General features: G+C 41.5%; 1 protein-coding gene across 1 annotated transcript in view; it reads left to right on the top strand.

Annotated features, from left to right (window-relative positions):
• The window catches only part of ticrr (TopBP1-interacting, checkpoint, and replication regulator), a 44627-nt gene that overhangs the window by 4606 nt on the left and 22304 nt on the right, over positions 1-17717 (top strand). Inside the window, exons 2-10 of the mRNA XM_085968552.1 lie at positions 2412-2739; positions 3718-3953; positions 4222-4462; positions 9181-9313; positions 9413-9549; positions 9985-10188; positions 10982-11133; positions 12149-12249; positions 15813-15906. Of these exons, the coding sequence (XP_085824678.1) occupies positions 2412-2739; positions 3718-3953; positions 4222-4462; positions 9181-9313; positions 9413-9549; positions 9985-10188; positions 10982-11133; positions 12149-12249; positions 15813-15906 (1626 nt within the window). The remainder of the gene's footprint in view (positions 1-2411; positions 2740-3717; positions 3954-4221; positions 4463-9180; positions 9314-9412; positions 9550-9984; positions 10189-10981; positions 11134-12148; positions 12250-15812; positions 15907-17717) is intronic.

The following is a 17717-nucleotide window of genomic DNA, read 5'->3' as shown; positions in this document are numbered from 1 at the left end:
AACTTAACAATCAACAGGTATTTACTGGAGTAGGGTAGTCTCAAGACTGGCAGTACAGAGGCATGCTCAAGGCTTATATACAGGTGTGGTCACTGCCGGTACTACAGTATACAGGAGCTGTAAAAGTAGTTCTCTCTTAAAGGTACATACACTACAGGGTATACCACTGTCCACCATCCTCCAGTCTGAAAAACAGCCATTTACCACAACTCACTGTTATCTGTCCTTAAGCCAATTCCTTATCAGGGTGCCACTGACCCACCTATTCCATGAGCCTCAATTTTGTTAACCAGCCTACTATGTGGTACTTTGTCAAACGCCTTCCAAAAATCCATGTAGACAACATCCCTTCATCAATCCTCTGTTACTTCATCAAAAAATTAATTTTGTTGGAGGTGCCCCCTTTCAGATGAGAGGTTAAACCACAGCCCTGTCTGCCAATTCAGGTTAAAAAATATCCTGTGGCACTATTCGCAGAAGAGTACCAAGTTCTCCTGGCCAAAGTTAATCTCGACCAATACTCCTGTACCAGCAAAATATTATTATCTGCTCATTTATTTAGTGGCTGTTTTTGGGACCTTGCTGTGTGCAAACTACACAACAAATGACTACACAATAAGTAAACTGTTCTTTAATACACACTATAGGGTTATTTATTTATGGTCAGGACTAGTGCATGTAGTAATGAACTCTTTCCCACCCAAACAGGGACAAATGCAGTTTTTTAAAAAGTTCAAAGTGCAGCAGTTCCCAAACACAACTTTTGTTTACTACAATATATTTTCATAGAATAGGCTTTTATCCCCTTGAGTAAAGAAGATTAAGGTGGTGGCAACCTAATTGAGGAGTTTAAGATGATTAAAGGTGCTGATAGGGTAGAGAGAGAGTAACTATTTCCTCTGGTGGGGGAGTCTAGAAGAAGGGGGGTACAACCTTAAAATTAGATCTAGGCCATTCTGTGGTGACGTCAGGAAACACCTCTACACACAGAGGGTGATAGAAGTTTGGAACTCTTCTGCCAACGGCAATTGAAGCTAAATCAATTAATTTTAAATTGGAGATTGATGGCTTTCTGTTAACCAAAGATATTAAGGGATATGGGCCAAAGGCGGGTATATGGAGTTAGGTTGCAAATCAGCCATGATCTCATTGAATGGCGGAGCAGGCTCGAGGGGTTGAATGGCCAACTCCTGTTCCTATGTACACAAAGGGTAGTGGAAATCTGGAACTACTGCCCCCAAAAAGCTTGAGGCTGAGGGGTGAACTGAAAATTTCAAAACTGAGTTGCTGGGTTTTTTTCAAGTAAGGGATATGGAACCAAGGTGGGTAAATGGAGTTAAGATACAGATCTGCCATGATCTCATTGAATGGCAGAACAGGCTTGAGGGGCTGAATGGCCTACTCCTATGTAACTGAATTGGTCAAATTCTGTTGTATCAAATCAAAGTGTAACATTTACAGCTGCTGTATGCAATTACACATGTCATTGTATGAGTTGTATCTTTCCACGCGAAACGTTAAACTGAGGGTCCCTACTGCCTGTTCAGGTGGACATCGAAGAGTTCATGACACTTCAAAAAAGAGCCGTTTCCTTGCCAACATTTTTCCTCGAGCAACAAATCCAAAGACCGATTGGTCATCGTTGCTATTTGAGATGTGCGAATAGGCTGCTGCATTTGCCTAAATAACAGTCACTGCATTTCAAAAAGTAATTCATTGGATGTGAAGTGCTTTAGGATGTGCTGAGAATGTAATAAAGCACTTGCTGTTTATAATAAGTCTTGCATATAGTGCATTTCCTATTTGTATTTCCCATCACACTTTGATACGCATTGTTATAAAATGGTATATTCTCACCATGAGAGCACCATAATCTGCTAATATTTCTGTTACACTGGGTATCATTTTGTCATGCATGCAAATTGCTGTCACATAGCCAATTATTTCCTGTTGATTTCCTTGACTTCTCATTGACTGCAGGTGCTGCCTAAGAGGAATTGGCCTCTACTTCACCTCTGGAATGCACAGCATTGTAGCCTTAAAGGAGATGTCCAAGCTGTGGATCCATTGGGCACCCAAGCCCAGCCATCTAGCCCTCAAAGCCAAGGCAACTCTGTCCTATTTGCAATTCTATCTTTTACTTGCTCGTTTGTTTCATTTAAATTTGATGGTTTGGAAAACATTCAACTGAGGCCCCGTCTGTCCCCCTCGGGTGGACGTAAAAGATCCCACAGCATAATTTCAAAGACTAGCGCAGAGGTCAATATCCCTCTACCAACACCACTAAAACAGATTATCTGGTCATTACCTCATTGCTGTTTGTGGGACCTTGCAAGTTGACAGCGTGTTTATAGTATGTATGCCTGGTTTTACAAAATAATTACTGGGTTTTGATTTTTTTCCCTCTCTAGTTCATTGGAGCTTCTGATCACATTGGCTATAAGATAGTCTCGGAGGTGATGCGATCAGTTGGTGGAAGTTTAATTCCATTTGCTGCTTTAATGCAACTTTCACTTAATGACTCTGGTTTGCTATTGGATAAAACTTCACTGGGCTCCCAAGTTGGCCTGAAGAAGATTGATTTTGAGAATGGAACAGATGCAAAGGAGTATGTGAAACGGAGGAAAACAGTGGCTGCTACATTTCCATTTGATTGCAACCTGAATTACTTTGTGAGTGTTGAAAGTTTCTATCGAAAGACATTTCCTCTTCAACAAGGATTACTGACGATTACACAAGGTAATTATGACCCCTTTGCCTACAGTCAGCAGATTTGAAAGTGTGCACTCTGTACGTTAAAGGTTGGCTTTTGGACCTTCAGAGTAATATGCTTTTTTGGTTCCAGTTTTGCATTTCCTATCTTGCATTCTGCTTATATTATGTTAACCTGACACACAATCTGTAGTTGAGACTTTTTAACTCTAGTTGGGGTGCAGTTACGATAAAAGTCTAGTATTGATGCAAAGCAATTTCCACTTTCACCAAAGCTGACTTGCAGTGTAAATCCAGAGTTGGGGGATCAACCTGACTCCAGAGTCAAACTCCCTACAGAAGACAATCTCAGAACATTTCTGTTGGACACCCCTTGGGATGTAAATTGTAGTGTCAAATCTGGTTTTCAAATTGTTCAAGGGGTTATCTTTTGGAAAAAGTAAGTTTTCATACATGCAGCCTAAAGTATGAAAAAGTGAAGGATTATGTATGTTTTGTCTGTTAGCATTTGATTTTATATCTGCTATAATGGAAGAGATGTTTCCTTTGCCTTCCTTGGTTCCTACCCAAATATAATAGAAATTGGTGAACTGAGTGTTGCAAAACTACTATGATCACTCTGTCTCCAGCGTTACACAGCACTGTTATTCATGTCAGCCATTCTTGAGCTGAGATCCCATCTGCCTGTTAGCGGGAGTTTAAAGATCCTGTTTAACTATTTGAAGAAGCGTAGGCAGTTCTCCCACTGTCCTGGGCAACATTTCTCCCTCAACCAACACCACCAAAGCAGGTCAACTGACCATTCCTCTCATTGCTGTTTGTGAGACCTTGCTGTGTGCAAAATGGTTGCTGAACTCATCTACGTAAGTGACTGTACTTCAGAATAATTCACTGACTGAAGAGCTTTGGGGCATTGCAATTAGGTGCTATTTAAATGCAAGTTCTTCCCAATGAGTGAATGTTGGAAAATTCTAAAATTATTTTGTGGTTTCTGCTTGTGGACAGGAGAGCAGGAGGTGTGCTGCCCTGTCACTTTGGAGCCAGTTTCCTGTAGTCAGAAATACCTGACTGGGCCGGTGAACATTATAGTGAAAGGAGCTGTGAAAAATTGGGATCCACAAAGGACTGACCGGTTGTCAACACATTCCTGGGTCTTGCAACGAACTGAACAGAAGGAAACTAAAGAGAACTGCTTCCTCCAACGACTTCTGCAGGAAATGGCTTGCAATGAAATATATGTGGTGGGTATTTTTTTCATATAAACTAATAGTTTGAAAGATGTGTATTAATTGAATGTTGCAGTCGCAACTTTTCCCCCAGGAAGTTTAATTGTTACTTGTTGAACAAAAGATTTATGGTACTTGCAATATCTCTTCCAACGTAACATTGCTCTGGTTAGCAATTAGTCATATTGGAGTCTGCTTGTTGGGAAAATTGATGGGAAGAAATATTTAGGAACCTCAGAAGAAATCAGTACAGTATTTACTTTTTTTCCCCATATTTTTCCAGGTTGCTGATGTGGAGACAAATGATTACCTGCCCCCAAGTACAGGAATCCTGTCTCCCTTGTTTAGCGGCACAGCAGTGCTCACACTGATCTCCTGGGAACAAGTACCAGAGTTTGAGGAGCTTCTCTTGCAGATGGAGATAACTGAGAGTAGCCACGAGATGTCCTCTGAGCTCTCAGATGCTGTAGGCAGCGCATTGAACCTTTTCTCTGATATCACTGATGAATGTCTAACCTGTTCAGGTGAGAAAAAGAAGCAGCAGTAATAGCATTAAGTTTATTCCTTTTCTTGGTCTGTGTATCAGGAATGTTTTTCAGCTATTTCTTATTCCTTTGGTCTGAGCATTGTTATTTTTTTAGGTAAAGGATAGGGCTTCTTCAGCTTCAGTGAGATGTGCAATTTTATTTATGGATAAAGCTTATCTGTGACAATTGGTTTCCTTGAATGAGAACTCGGGTGTGAGCTGGTGTATAGGAACAGTTGAATAGACAATTAACAGGAAAAACACAAAGTAACTGGGTGGCTCAGATTAACTGAAGAATGCTCTGGCCACCAGCAAGATATTGGAAGTCTTCAGAATGGAAGCCCATTTCACAGTTGCAAATTTGGGAACTCGTGTCATTAAGTTGCTTGTTATCTAGGTCTTGGAGAAGTGCTCACTTTTTTTCAAAATTGAGCACACTGCAGTCATGCTGTTGACTTCCATTTCTTGTCTCTGGTTCTGTGGCTAGCAGGAACTCTAGGCAAAGTCCTCCATTTGGCAGTGTAATTATATAATGTTTACACTTCAGGAATCATAGCATGGTTACAGCACGGAAGAAGGCCATTCGGCCTGTCGAGCCCGTGCCGGCTCTCTGCAAGGGCACTTCAGCTAGTCCCACTCCCCCGCCCTTTCCCTGTAGCCCTGAAAAAAAAATTCCTTCAGGTACTTGGCAAACTCCCTTTTGAAAGCCGTGATTGAGTCTGCCTCCACCACCCTTTCAGGCATTGCATTCCAGATCCTAACCACTGAGTAAAAAAGTTTTTCCTTATGTCGCCTTAGGTTCTTCTGCCAATCACCTTAAATCTGTGTCCCCTGGTTCTCGACCCGTCTGCCAATGGAAACAGTTTCTCGCTATCTACTCTGTCGAGACCTCATGATTTTGAACACCTCTATCAAATCTCCTCAATCTTCTCTGCTCTAAAGAGAACCACCCCAACTTCTCCAGTCTAGCCACGTAACTGAAATCCCTCATCCCTGGAATCATTCTTGTAAATCATTTCTGCACCCTCTCTCAGGCCTTCACATCCTTCCTAAAGTGCGGTGCCCAGAATTCGACACACTACTCCAGTTGAGGCCATTGTTCCATTACAGTTTTGCCTGCCAATCTTTGATTCGAATTTACCTGGGCCAGATACGTTCTCATCCCACTGAAATAGGCCTTCCTACAATTAAGTATTTTTACTCTAGATTGCTCCCTGTCCTTTTTCATAGCTAATCTAAACCTTATACTATGATCACTGTTCCCTAAATGATCACCTACTGCCACTTGCTCCACTTGACTGACCTCATTCCCCAGAACCAGATCCAGTAATGCCTCCTTCGTTGGGCTGGAAACCTACTGATCAAGAAAGTTCTCCTGAACACATTTCAGAAATTCTTCCCTCCCTCTGCCCTTTACGCTATCACTATCCCAGTCTATATAAGGATAGTTGAAGTCCCCCATTATCACTATAGTTCTTGCACCTCTCTGTAATTTCTCTACAAATTTGCACCTCCATATTTTTCCTACTAGTGGGTGGCCTATAGAATACAACTAGTAGTGTAATGGCGCCTCTATTATTTCTTAACTCTAGCCATATAGATTCTGTCCTTGACCCCTCCAGGACACCCTCTCTCTCCAGCACTGTAACATTCTTCTTAACCAATACTGCCACACCATCTCCTATCTTTCCTTCCCTATATTTCCTGAAACCTTATATCCAGGAATATTTACTACCCAATCCTGCCCTTTTTTGAGCCAGGTCTCTGTTATTGCCACAACGTCATATTCCCATGTGGCTATTTGCGCCTGCAGCTCACCAGCCTTGTTTACTGTGCTTCGTGTGTATACACTGTAAACCTATCTTAGACCATCCTGTGCTCTTGGTCTGACCCCACCTAACACCTTACTATTTCTTACTTTAGTGCTAACTGTCTCTCCCAATCCTTTGTGCCCTTTGTTTCTCCTTTCTCATGCTACATCCTGGTGCCCATCCCCCTGCCAACTAAGTTTAAACCCTCCCCAACAGCACCAGCAAACCTCCCCACGAGAATATTGGTACTGGCTCTGTTGCAGTGCAACCCTTCCGGCCTGTACAGGTCCCACCTCCCCCAGAACCAGCCCAATGCCCCAGGAACCTGAAGCCCTCCCTCCTACACCATCTCTCTGGCCACGCATTCATTTGCTCTATCATCCTATTTCTATACTCACTTGCGTGTGGCACTGGGAGTAATCCAGAGATTACTACCTTAGGTCCTGCTTTTTAATCTCTTTCCTAGCTCCCTGAAATCTGCCTGCAGGACCTCATCCCTCTTTCTACCTATGGAAATGTAGCTCTAAAGAAGAACACCACGCCAGTATTCAAAAGAATGTAATCCTTTCTGAAGATATTAAGTAGACTCCTTTTCCTTTCTAAGCAAACTGTTACAAAACATGTAACTTGTTAACGCTTTGTGCCTACATTTAATAGATTTAGAAGTGATTGGTTTATTTATGCACACTTTTTTCTGGAAGAATAAGCCTTACTGCCTGTTCTAAATCTCATCATCGTAAAGAAACTACTCATGAAATAACGCTGGACGGCCAGCTGGTGGCGCCGTCCAAGGAGTATAAATACTCGGGCGTGAGCCCAGCTTGCTCAGGGACACTTTGTAAGACAGGAACTAGTGAAGTACAACTAGACCTCCATGTTCTGAAACAAGTTGATTAAAGCCTTGCTTTATACTCAAACCAAGTGCGTAGTGAGCTTTATTACGTCCCTGCCAAACCTGGTTATGTTGGGTAAGTGTGGAGGTGCAACTTACTCATTGGAACATGTAGTGTTTGATCATCTGGTGGGAAATCTAAGGCAGCATATTTGGCTGGAGCAACCACAAGGTCTTGAAGGACCTCTCACCTTGTGATGCTATATATTAAGGAGAAGTAAAAAGGAATTACAACACACAAAATTGTTGGAAATCCACACCATCTGAGAGAAGACACTGACCTGCTGTGCATTTCTGTTTTATGGCTGTGTATATTCATTGTTCTTTATAAATTTCATGCTTGCCTGTGGCAATATTTAATTGTTACATGACTGACCAACTGGGTAAGTAAAATGTAAATGCGCTGTGTACTGTAAAGTAAAATATTTTAATGATCAGAATCACTTGATGGCTGAATGGCTTATATACTATAGTGTTCTATTAACATTTAAGAATTGAGTTTCCTGATGTGCTTCATCTTCACATTTGCAGCACAGTATCTGTAGATACTGAATGTAGTAAAGTTAATTGTTGTAGTTAGTTTAATTTGTAAAAAAATATTGTCCGCTTTTCTCCTCGAGCGGCCTCATGTTGAGTTACTGTTCCATGGGTTGTTGGCAATCCTCACAAAATCCAGTCTTGTCTCATTTAAGCAACTAAATTAAAATTCTGATTTTTACTAGTTCCCCACTGCATATGGCGGGTGTGGTTGATGCTAACACGATTCGTCCACTATACACGTTGGGACAGTTTATATGAATCTTTCTGAAATTTGTAATCATACCTCTGCACCTTGTGTTAAGCAGCATAATTTCTGAAATCTGCCTCAATCTTTGATTTCCCCTCTAGTCGAGACAAAATGATGATTACTCGTTCCAGGTAATTTATTCTCTAAATTAAAGATGTATATAAATGGACAGCATTGCAATAAAGCAAATTACATTTGGATAAATGCAGTTAGTTCTTTCCTTTCGAGGCCCAGACTGGAATCCAACTAACTTGAACTTTTTAAAGTCATAGAGAATTAGAAACACACATTTTTGATTAAATTCCCATTTTTCTGTTATTTACATTGCTACCTTCAAATTTATTGCGTAATTAAAATTTCAGTGTAAAAGAAAAAAGCAACTCTGAATTATCGAGAGTTGACAGTCAGTTGTTGGCAGTGATGACAGCTAATGGATTAACAAATCCCATTGCATTGAAGTTTCCAATAACAGTGAGTTTTACCCTGCTGTATGAATGCCAATTGCTATTTAAACAGCCTAAAAACTACTTATAGAATAGCTGTGATTTCTGTAGCAATGGAATGCAGCCAGTCTTTTGTCTGAGACCGTTTTTGACTATTTAAAGCAATACCATTTGACAAGGTTTTACACTATTGCTCTTTGGAATCAAATGCCAATAGAGGAAGAAGAAAATCCACAGTATCCCAACAAAAATGTTTTTAAATGAAGTTGAACAAATGATTACAGCCTATGAAATATTAACACACCATGAAAAGCTGACCCATCTGCTAACATATCAACCAAATAACCAGGAGATTGCAGTATGATGTTGCAATATACACATACACAAGACCAATCAATTGATTAAACTTTTTTTCTTTTATAACATCCATAACGTGCTTTCCGGGCTGGGAATGTAGGAAAGAACAGGGTTGCAGTCCATTTGGCTGGTCCAAAAAAATTCAATCAGAGTTCCTCAAATATCTGCAACTCTCCCTTGAATTTTTCCACACTATCTGCCCATCTCCCGAGTAATCCGTTCCATGTATTCACCCCCCACGTGAGTCCATGTCCTCTGCCTCTAGAATTTCTAGCAATCTCAATGTTACTGAGGTTGTTTTTTTTTTAATCTTGAATACTTAAATAACATGAACCTTCTCTTTTCCAGTGTGATCAATTTCAGGCTCTCAAACCTTGTCTAATGGTGTAGAGTAAAAGATTAACTTGAATTTTGTCTGTCTTCTAGAAACTGTTACTGTTCCAGATTGGGTACAACTAGAATTGGCTGAGACCTCCCAGCAAAGCATTTCCTTTGTTGAAGGGTGGTTTCCATTATCTGAATTGTCAGGAGCTAGCTCTACTCTGATGGAGTCATTCAGGTAAATTATTAAAATTGTGGCTTATTAAAAGCTATTTCTTTTCTCTGAAATAAAGTAACAAGATCCTAAAAAACTTCAGAGTTGCTCTTTGTCTATTAGGTCAATGCAGGCAGCGGATGAGAAAGCAAACATAGATTCTGAACTTGCCCTAACTGGTCACTTAGCGGAGTTCTACCAGAGGAAATCTGCAGACGAAGCTGGAGCAGCTGTAGAGCACGGAGAAAAAAGGAGACAATGTATGTGTAGTATAACTTTTTTGGAATTTAAAGCATGGTGCTGTCGGGGATTTACTTCAAGTAGTGTTGCTTCTTCCCCCTCCCCACCCTCCTATACAATTGTTTCCCCTCCTGTTCTGAATGCGATGACCCTTAATCGTGGCACGGTTCCATGGATATGGATACTCTAATTGAACAATTTTCTTGTGAGCTTAGACAGTGAGTGTCAGCAAGCTGTCCAACTCGGCATGTAAAGATAGATTCTGCCCGAGATGAAATTGTAGCACCCTCTAAGTGCTAATTTGGCTGAGATCATTTTGCTCGAACCTTGTGGCCTGGCTAGGTGCTACCTTTAGCAACTGAGTCACTGGATGTAGCTTGCTTATTTATTGTGCTATGTTCTATCTTGTTGCCTGTCCTTAACGTTTCTGTTGTTGCTTTATCAATTAATTTCAGGTGGTCCTCGGACCCCCATCCGGCAGAAGATGAGGTCCATGAGTCGCTCTCTTCAGATGTTGAATGTTGCTAGACTAAACGTGAAAGCCCAAAAAAGTCAGCCAGATGGAATGCAGCTTCCCACCGGAGATGAGTCCACCCAGCAGTCCAAGAAACATTTGGGGGACAAACAGAAAAGTAAAAGAGTGAGAAAGAGTACTGTAGGTATGTGTTGTTAGCTCCCTTTCATCCAATTTACAGATGAGATTTGTGTGATTCTGTCTCGATTATTTTAGAGGAAGCTTCCCTTCAGATGTTTGGATCCCTCAAATAGCAAATATGATGGTCATCATGTGCTTAGTTTAAGTCTTAGTTGACAAGGTGGGGTGCTAAAACCCTGGTTGGTCAGTCACTTGCTGTTCATTATTGAGCATTTGACGATGAAAACCAATACAAGAAAAAAAGAGGTTTTGAGGTCTGTGCTAAAACAATACAGTTGTTTGCTGATCAATATTAGATTAAAGGGATGAGGAACAATTTTGTGCTATGGCCTCGTGTTCACTGGGGACTGGGTTGAGACCAATGTTCCTGCTAAGGCGTGCGTGCGGCTGCGCAGGTCGCTCACCGTTTTTTACATTGTAAATACAGCGCATGCGCAGAAATTTAATGGGGCTGCGCATTAAAAGAAACAGGCCGTGCAGAATAAAGCACAGCTTACAGTAAACATTGGTTGGGACTAACATTTGCTGAATAATGGACAGTTAGGTGTGGTACCTGTGGATGCCTTCAGGAGGATTAGTTTAGTTTTGCAGTTTTAAAATTTAGTATCTAAAAATTAAAATGTGTTGTACAGTACTATGCTACATTATTTTATGCACATTTTTGTAATGGGTGTATTAATGGTCCGAATACAAGAACCAGTTAAATGAGGGCGTTTTATCTTTCACTATCCACCATGATTCACACATTGCCCATTTGCAACTTTTAAATTCGGCTTCTAATTCTGTCTCTATTACAGATTTTAAGAGTGACGAGGAGATGGTGTCTAGTTTGAAAGAGAATTACCAGAAACATGTAGCAGAAGATGAATTGTCCCAGTTCAGTTTCATACAGAATGCAGTAACAGTCATTAAAATGTACCTAAAATCTGGCAACACTGAAGATTTTGAGGTATTATCAGTTTTTAATTTGATCTGATAATTCTGAAGTAATTTAATGATCTTATTATGACCCTTCATGAGTTATTACGAAGAGGGAGAAAAGTAACTGCATTGTTTTTGTATATCACTGTTTTAATGCAGCACAATGTTGTAGTGTTGCTACCTTGGGTTGTTTAGTCTATTGGTACTGTTATAGGAATTATCATGCTTAAACCAATATATGCTTCAATATTTTATCAGACTGGCAAAAGGTGGGAAGTGGTGTTCCACAAAGATTGATGCTGAGACCACTGTTGTTCATTATTTACATAAACAATTTGGACTCTGACATCAGAAGTACAATTTTAAAATGTGTGGAGGATGCCAAATTGGGGAGTGTAGTTAATACTGAGGACTGCAACAAATACTGGAAGACATTAATAAACTTGCAGAATAGGCAAGTTGTGTAATTGGGAAATGAACTTCAGTGTAGACAAGTGTGAGGCGGTACATTTGGTAGGAAGAGTGAGGAGGCCACGTACTCCTTGGAAAATAACTAAATGAGGTAGAGGAGCAGAGTGATCTGGGGGTACAGATACACATCACTAAAAGTAGCAACGCAGATTTGTACGGCCATTTTTTAAAAAGTGAACAAATCACTGGGGTTCATTTCTAGATGAATAGAATTGAAAAGCAGAAGTTACAGAGGGATATGTTGATGGGGGTTAGATAAAGAAGGGTGGGAGGAGGCTTGTGTGGAGCATGAACCTGTTGGGCCAAACAGCCAGTTTCTGTGCTGTAAATACTATGTATAATACTATATATAACTATGTATGTGATAAGCTTCCCACTTCAAACTGCTTCCACTAATACCTCCGCCAGAGTTCATCCCCTAATCTTGAGCTTGAGGCATATCCCAAGTTTGGAAGGACAAATGTCTAGTCATATTGCTGGTTGCCTTTCACAGTTGTGAATGTAGTACAAATTTAATGCTGATTATTCTGTAAACCTTTTGAATGTAACAATTTTACCTCCTCTATTTAAAGGCCACGTGTATAAATCTGATTCAGATGCAGTTACTGAAGAGCAGTAAATCCATTCGGCAGCAGTACGGAAACCAGGAGAATAAGGAACTCAAAGTCAGAGAGTGAGTAAGATGATATTTATATATTGGAGACTCCAGGCTGTATCCACCATCTTTTTGACACTCAGAATTTTGTGCCTATAATTTCTAAAGCAAGAAAAATGCAAGGAATTTATTTAAATACTTTTGTCAAGTGTAAAGGTACTAATGGAATTGCACAGAACTGTAAAACTATCCACAATTCAACACATTGATAAATTGTCTACTTCATTCAAGCTGCCCCTTCAGTGTTTAGTGTGGGAAATAAAAATGTCACTGCTGTATTAAAATAAGCTGTTTGAGCTTATTTTTAATTCGTTCATGGGATGTGGGTGTTGCTGGGAAGGCCAGCATTTATTGCCTATCCCTAATTGCCCTTGAGGAAATGGCGGTGAGCTGCCGCCTTCAACCACAGAAGGCAGTTAAGAGTCAACCACTTGCTGTGGTTCTGGATTCGCATAAGGATAAGGACAGCAGATTTCCTTCCCTAAAGGAACAAGAGGGAAGGGTAAGGGAACCAAAGCATGGGCTCCTTGGATGACGAGGGAGATAGAGAAGATGAGGAAACAAAAGAGAGGGTGTATGATGCATGTCAGGTGAATTCTTCAAGGGAGAACCAGACCAAATACAATAAGTTGAGAGGGGAAGTGAAGATGAAAATAAGATTGGCAAAGAGAGAATGAGAGTAGAATGGCGGTTAACATAAGGGAACCCAAAAATCTTCTACCGGCATGTAAACAATAAGTGGGTAGTAAGAGGCGGGGTGGGGCCTATTGGGGACAAAGGAGGTGATATTTGCTTAGAGGCGCAGGGCAAGGCTAGAGTACTCCAGAGCACTTTGTATCGGTGTTTACTAGGGAGGTGGATGCTGACAAAATATCGGTAGAAGTGGAAAAGGTAGAAGCAATGGAATTGGTGAAAATTGATAGACCGGATGTACTGGAAAGGCTGGGTATGCTTAGAGTTGATAAGTTGCCTGGTCCAGATGGCTTGCATCCCAGGTTGCTAAGGGAATTGGGGGAGGAGATAGCGGAAGCACGTGCCATCATTTTCCAATCTTAGATTGGGGGGGGGGGGGGGGGGTGCCTGAGGATTGGAAAGTGGCAAATGTGACGCCATTGTTCAAGGGTGTAAGGACAATCCTAGTAACTACAGTTTAACATCAGTGGTGGGTAAAGTTTTAGAAACAATAATCAAGGAAAAAATTAACGGGCACTTGGAGAGGTTTAAGCTAATTAAGGAGAGCCAACACGGATTTGTAAAAGGCAGATTGTGTTTGACTAATCTAATTGAATTTTTTGATGAAGTAACTGGGGATTGATGAAGGGAATGCAATGGATGTTGTCTACATGGATTTTAGGAAATAAAATTGAGGCTCATGGAATAGGTGGGTCAGTGGCAGCTTGAATAAGGAATTGGCTTAAGGATAGAAAACAGCGAGTTGTGGTTGTTTTGGCTGTTTTTCAGACTGCAGGATGGTAGACAGTGGTGTTCCCCAAGGGTTAGTGCTGAGGCCACTGCTTTTTGTGATATATATAAATGACCTGGATATTGGAATACAGTAGAATTTCTAAATTTGCCAATGACACCAAACTTGGGGGTGTGGCAAACAGTGAGGATGATACCAATTGACTGCAGCAGGACATAGAAAGGCTAGCAGAATGGGCAGACAAGTGGCAGATGGAATTTAATACAGAAGAGTGTGAGGTGATGCATTTTGGCAAAAGGAACAGGGAGAGGCAATATACACTTAATGGCACAGTTTTAAAGAGTGTGCAGGGACAGAGGGACCGCGGAGTTAATGTGCATAGATCCCTGAAGGTGGCAGGACATTGAGAGAGTGGTTAGCAAAGCATATGTGATCTTGGGCTTCATAAATAGAGGTATTGAGTACAAAAGTAGAGAAGTTATGCTGAACCTTTATAAAGCGCTGGTTAGGCCACAACTGGAGTATTGCGTCCAGTTCTGGTCACCACACTTTAGGAAGGATGTGATAGCACTTGAGAGGGTGCAGAGGAGATTTACCAGAACGGTTCTGGGGATGGGGGATCTTCGCTACAAGGACAGGTTGGAGAAGCTGGATTTGTTTTCATTAGAGCAAAGGAGGTTGAGGGGTGATTTGATAGAGGCCTTTGTAGCAAGAGGGTTTGAGTACAGGAACAAGGATGCCTTGCTGCAGTTGTACAGGGCCTTGGTGAGACCACACCTTGAGTATTGTGTGCAGTTTTGGTCGCCTTATCTGAGGAAGGATGTTCTTGCCATGGAAGGAGTTCAGCGAAGATTCACCAGGCTGATACCTGGGATGGCAGGAATGACGTATGAGGAGAGATTGGGTCGATTGGGCTTGTACTCGCTGGAGTTTAGAAGAATGAGGGGATCTCATCGAAACTTATAAAATTCTAACAGGACTAGATGCTGGAAGGATGTTCCCGATGTTCGGGGAGTCCAGAACCAGGGGTCACAGTCTAAGGATAAGGGGTATGCCATTTAGGACAGAAATGAGGAGGAATTTCTTCACCCAGAGAGTGGTGAACCTGTGGAATTCTCTGCCAAAAAAGGCAGTAGAGGCCAGTTCATTAAATATATTCAAGAAGGAGTTGGATATATTTCTTAAGGCTAAAGGGATCAAGGGATATGGGGAGAAGGCAGGGACAGGGTACTGAATTTGGATGATCAGCCATGATCTCATTGAGCGGCAGAGCAGGCTTGAGGGGCCGAATGGCCTACTCCTGCTCCTATCTTCTATGTTTCTATACAAGATTATGATGGGTTTGGATAGGCTAGACGGTGAAAGGCTATTCCCACTAGTTGATGGTACAAGGACTACGGGACACAGATTTAAGGTTTTGGGCAAGAGATACAGGGGGGATGTGAGGAAAAACTCTTTTACGCAGCGAGTGGTGAGGACCTGGAACTCGCTGCCGGCGGAAGTGGTGGAAGCGGAGACACTCAATGTTTTCAAGGGGAGACTGGATAGACACTTGAGGGAAATAAACTTGCAGGGCTACGGGGATAGAGCGGGGGAATGGAACTGACTGGATCGCTCCACAGAGGGCCAGCATGGACTCGATTAGCCGAACGGCCGCCTCCTGTGCCGTTATGACTCTGACTATGACATTAGTGAACCTGAATGTGTTTTTACAACAATCCAGTAGTTTCATCGTCCCCATTACTGATACTATCCTTTTATTCCAGATTTATTTAATGAACTGAATTTAAATTCCCCAGCTGCCATGGTCGGATTTGAACCGATCATTAGCCCAGGCCTCTGGATTACTAATTATGTAGCAACCACTATGCTACTGTACCCCTGTAGCTTAAGTATACTACTTGAAGAGTAGAGGAAATTTTAACCTACTTCTGTCTTGACTTTGTGTATCTGACCTAGGAATGTTATATGCTAACACCAGATAACCAAAGTGGAAAATATTTGTTCTTTGAACACTAAACAAAATTACTTCTGTGAGAAGATGTGGGGGGGGTGGGGGAAGCGGGTAAGAAAGGAAAGAAGATCAATGTTCTTTCTGCATTTGTGCGTTATTGGAGGATCATCCTTGTGTTGATTTTAATGATGGCTCTTGTTGCAGCTGCCAGCTTCAGGTCTTGCTACGTTTGGAGATGTGTCAGCAGTTTCCATCATTGCAGAGTGACCATGAACAGTTGGAACAGCTTGTGGAAGAAGTGAGTACAGTGTTACACCAAGTGTACAATTGTTTCACCCCTGGGACCGAGGTTGAAACCTGGCACAGAATGATGGGATGGAAGTCTAGTTGTAATGTGACATGAGTTTAGTAGTTTCAATCCAATTCCTTGTTGGCTCGAGTCTGCGTTGCGCAGCTGCTCCTACTAAACCAAATTGGTAATCCCGCTTAAAGGCTACAGGGTTGCTGCGGTGGGTAATGGAAAAATGTCCCTTTCCTGCAGCAAGGTGTGATCTCTGAAGAAATTTGGAACAAAATAGGAGACACTTCATTCTGCACTAACTACTATGCCTTCCCTAGACAGTGTTCTATTCCCCAGCACTAACTGCATTCATCTTCAATGCAGAATTCACAAGTGTCATTTTAAATAAAAGTACATATATTCAATTAATGGACAAATATTTGAAGCACAGAATCCAAGTACAGTACTATAAAATAATTCCTCTTTTACAAATAGAATGTCTAGGCTATCTGAAAGAAAATTGCATTCTTTCAACTTGCTGGGCAAAACCCCTGATTTAGATTCTGATGCCAGGGCTAAGTTGCACTGGAGGAAGTGGCTGCGTGGTGGACCCTTCCTGCACTGATGAAGGGTCAGCGACCTGAAACGTTAACTCTGTTTCTCTCTCCGCAGATGCTGCCTGACCTGCTGAGTATTTCCAGCATTTTCTGTTTTTATTTCAGATTTCCAGCATCTGCAGTATTTTGCTTTTGCCTCCCTGCACTGTATCTGATTTATCCCATCACTGAGTGTAGCGAATCAGTTTGTGCCATGGATGTATTGTCCTTTTTGATTTGAATGGTTATGCAATTGCTATTCCCATGGCACTATTTTAGGAGGAGATGGGGAATTCTCCCATATTTAGACCTCAATTAACATCACAAACAGATTATCTGGTCATTTATCTCATTGGACTTTGCTGTGCACAAATTGTGTTGCCCTACGGTACAACAGTGACTACGCTTCATTGGCTTTGAAGCATTTTGGGATGTCCTGGGGTCGTGAAAGGCGCTATATAAATGTAAGTTCATTTTTTCAATTAACAAAATAATGTCTTCAAAAGTGACTTTGTTCTAGCAGCATATGGTTTTTAAACCTTAATAAAAATGCAACTAAAAAGAAAGACTTGCATTTATATAGCACCTTTCGGACCACTGGATGTCCCACAGCCAATTAAGTACTTTTTTTTTTGAAGTGTAGTCACTGTTGTAATGTAGGAAACATGGCAGCCAATTTGTGTACAGCAAGCTCCCACAAACAGGAATGCGATAATGACCAGATAATCTGTGTTTGTGATGTTGATCGAGGGCCAGGACACCGGGAATAACTCCCCTGCTCTTCTTTGAAATAGTGGCATGGGATCTTTTATGTCCATCTGAGAGAGCAGACGGGGCCTCGGTTTAACGTCTCTAGACCGAGTGTAGGATGCTTTCTTAAGGAGCACAAGGGTCCACTTCACAGCAACGGTAAAGCTGTACTTGCACTCTAATTCCGGACAGTAGCAGTGAGAGTACCCTCGGAGGAGGCAGTCTCATACTGCTTAGGTTTGATGCCATGTGACGTGTAACTCAACTGTAGAGTCCAAGATAGTTTGAGAAGAGCTTTCAGAGATACATTAGACATCCTGAGCACTTTCTAAACTTTCCCCCGAGTTTTAAATATTGGGAATGCATGCACAGTTGTCTCCTGGAATGTTTGTGTGCGTATGGGCAATCGTCTATTATTGATGCACTGCCTCCCTGGAATGGATACTGCAGCTATTGGTCTTGGATTACAGTATAAATGCATTG

This window comes from Somniosus microcephalus, chromosome 27 (genome assembly GCF_052327205.1).
Source record: "Somniosus microcephalus isolate GS21.2 chromosome 27, FLI_Smic_1.0, whole genome shotgun sequence".
Classification (NCBI taxonomy): Eukaryota; Metazoa; Chordata; class Chondrichthyes; order Squaliformes; family Somniosidae; genus Somniosus; species Somniosus microcephalus.
Note: the sequence above shows the minus strand (reverse complement) of the source record. Positions and strands in the feature narration are given on the sequence as shown.